Source organism: Chrysochloris asiatica, unplaced genomic scaffold, assembly GCF_000296735.1.
Source record: "Chrysochloris asiatica unplaced genomic scaffold, ChrAsi1.0 scaffold00312, whole genome shotgun sequence".
NCBI lineage: Eukaryota > Metazoa > Chordata > Mammalia > Afrosoricida > Chrysochloridae > Chrysochloris > Chrysochloris asiatica.
In genome coordinates, this window is record NW_006408830.1 from 3,053,895 (window position 1) to 3,056,859 (window position 2,965).

At 37.2% G+C, this 2,965-nt stretch overlaps 1 protein-coding gene across 1 annotated transcript; it reads left to right on the forward strand.

Moving 5' to 3' along the window:
- The first annotated feature begins 574 nt into the window (after positions 1 to 574).
- Positions 575 to 1,528, forward strand: LOC102811854 (olfactory receptor 7A10-like). Its single transcript, XM_006875175.1, has one exon. It carries the CDS (start codon positions 575 to 577, stop codon positions 1,526 to 1,528), a length of 954 nt encoding a protein of 317 aa, XP_006875237.1.
- Positions 1,529 to 2,965: the final 1,437 nt, after the last annotated feature.

The window sequence follows — 2,965 nt, forward strand, 5'->3', positions numbered from 1 at the left end:
ACTCATAATGACCTTACATAGGGTTTCCAAAGTTGCCAATCTCCCTCCCACAGAAATGGCTTTGTTGTTGTTGTTGTTATGTGCCATGGAGTTGGTTCTGACTCACAGTGACTCTGTACAGGGTTTCTGAGGCTGTAAATCTTTACAGGAACAGAAAACCTCATCTTTCTCCCATGGAACAGCTGGTAGTTTCGAACTGCTGACTTAAGGTTAGCAGCCCGAATCTTAACCACTATGCTACCAGAGCTCTTTATAGATAGCACTAGGAATCCCTTAAAGAAATCAGATTGAGTCCTGGTTTGGTGCTGTAGGATAATGCACTGGATCACATGGTTCATGGTGGTTCACTGACCAGCTGCTCCTCAGAAACCCTATACAGAGTTGCTATGAGTTGGAACCAACTCGATGGTACTTAAGAACAACAATAACAAAGAAACTAGATGCACTCTGAAAAGAGAAAAAAAAATAGTTTATTTACTTAAATATATAAATGATAATATTTTGCTATGTCAGTAAATTCTGTTAGTATGAAAATTAATTATGTTCTGTTTTTGCTGGTAGTACCACCAACCACATGGAACCAGGAAATGATACGCAAATTTCAAATTTTCTTCTTCTGGGATTTTCAGAGGAACCAGAATTGCAACCCTTCTTCTTTGATCTGTTCCTGTCTATGTATCTGATCACTGTGTTGGGAAATGTGCTCATCATCCTGGTCATCATCTCAGACACCCATCTCCACACGCCCATGTACTTCTTCCTTGCCAATCTGTCCTTTGTAGATGTTTGTTTTACCTCCACCACTGTCCCAAAGATGCTGGTGAATATCCAGATACAGAGCAAAGTCATCACCTATGAAGACTGTATCACCCAAATGTACTTTAATCTACTTTTTGTTGGATTGGACAACTTCCTTCTGACTGTGATGGCCTATGATCGCTTCATGGCCATCTGTCACCCTCTTCACTACACAGTCATAATGAATCCCCAGGTCTGTGGACTGTTGGTTCTGGTGTCTTGGATAATTAGTGTCCTTCACTCCTTATTAGAAGGCTTAATGGTGTTGCGGCTGTCTTTTTGTAAAGATGTGGCAATCCCCCAATTTTTCTGTGAACTGAATCAAGTAATCCAATGTGCCTGTTCTGACACCTTCATCAATGAAATAGTGTTGTATATTGCAGCTGTGCTGTTGGGTGGTGGTCCACTTACTGGGATCTTTTTTTCCTATTTTAAGATTCTTTCCTCCATTCGTATGATCTCATCAACTCAGGGGAAGTATAAAGCATTTTCCACCTGTGCTTCTCACCTCTCAGTTGTCTCCTTATTTTATTTTACGAGCATAGGGGTATACATCGGTTCCTCTGCTAGTCACAATGCACATGCAGGTACAACTGCTTCAGTTCTGTATACTGTGGTCACGCCCATGCTGAACCCCTTCATCTACAGTCTGAGGAATAGAGACATAAAGGAGGCTCTGAGGAGATTACTCAGGAGGGAGGTCATCAAGGGCCATCTGTCCTGGCATTGAAGAAGTGACTGTGACTGAGACTATTATGGCTCAGAGCCAGAAATGGTGATTCTCTTATCAGATCATGGAAGTAGAAGTTGCCTATTCATATTTATATCCAGAAGTTTCAATGTCTTTGATTTTAAGCAATTCCCTTTACAAAGCTTTCTGTTTTCTCTGTTATCCAAACAACTTTCCCCTTTGTCTTTTTTCTTACTTCCCCAATGTGATTCCCAGCCTTGAATCAGATATTATAAATATTTGTAAATTCCCACTTATTTTACATGGTGACTGGATATATTAAAGAATAATTTCTTCTCAAATGACACATAATACTGCAAGTAATTGCTTCCTCTGTTTTACTAGAAGAAAGTGATGAGATTGCCTACTTATATAGAAAAAAACCCTACACTTGGCAATGAAGACAATTTGTATAATTATATTTTCTTGTACAATTTTATTTCTTTTTTTATTTACAATTTGTGTTTAATGCAAATCAATTTCATAACAATGAGAAGTTATGATGAATTAAAGCATAAATACATAAACACAATATACAACTCAAAACAGATATACAGCATTCAGTTATGAAGCAAAAGGGAGTGTTCATTTGCACACACAATAGTTTGAGCTCTATTGGATCTGGCTGTTCCTGTGTAGGTTTCTAAAGATTGGGGGGAAATCAGCCTTGGTTACCAAAACTACTGTGTTCATATTAGAAACTGGAACACTTAAGTATCAGTGTGTGACCATGTGAACAAAAGATTTTATTAAGTGTCTATTTTAGAAAGGTTCCTGTGTATCAAAGCAGTAGTAAAAGATTTCCTTCCCAGAATCAAGCACATTTTAAGCTTTAGACCAGGTTCTAACTATCTAAAAATATTGACTGATACAGAAAAGTGTTCCAAATGTGACTATTCTGATTCATAGCTTTTTTAAAGAAATTATTTACAGAAAAGAGTATAAAAGTTTTTGTGAATTTAATGCAGGTTAGCTTCTAGTCTTCACTTCCCAAATTCTTGTTATACATTACTTTTGGCTTCTTCTTATGTTTCCTTTTTTATTTCAAGATTTTTTTACAGAAATGAAAAGCAGCATTTTGAAATGAGTTGAGGTCAATGTACTTCCTACTCTTTGGAATCCATTTAGCTAAATTAATCAGGTGTTCTTGCTGGATTGGAACAGGTCATGGAAAATGTCTAACCATGGACTTCCTAATTGTATAAGCAAAATTCTCATTATGCTTAGACTTGGGGTACATTCCAATCCATCATTCCCTGACACATGTCAACTGCAATGTCAAATCCAAAGCCTCAAAGTAAGAGTCCAGTTCCCAAGAAAACAGTGATAGCGTAACAATGTAAAACTTTTTTTTTTTTTTTAATCTAGAGTATATCAGTGTTAATTTAGTGCTGCTGAAACAACACATGGAGGATTTACAGTAACATCTGAAGGTTC

Bases quoted from the DNA above. Each gene is read 5' to 3' on its own strand.
- LOC102811854 (XM_006875175.1), top strand. From the start codon at position 575: ATGGAACCAGGAAATGATACGCAAATTTCAAATTTTCTTCTTCTGGGA.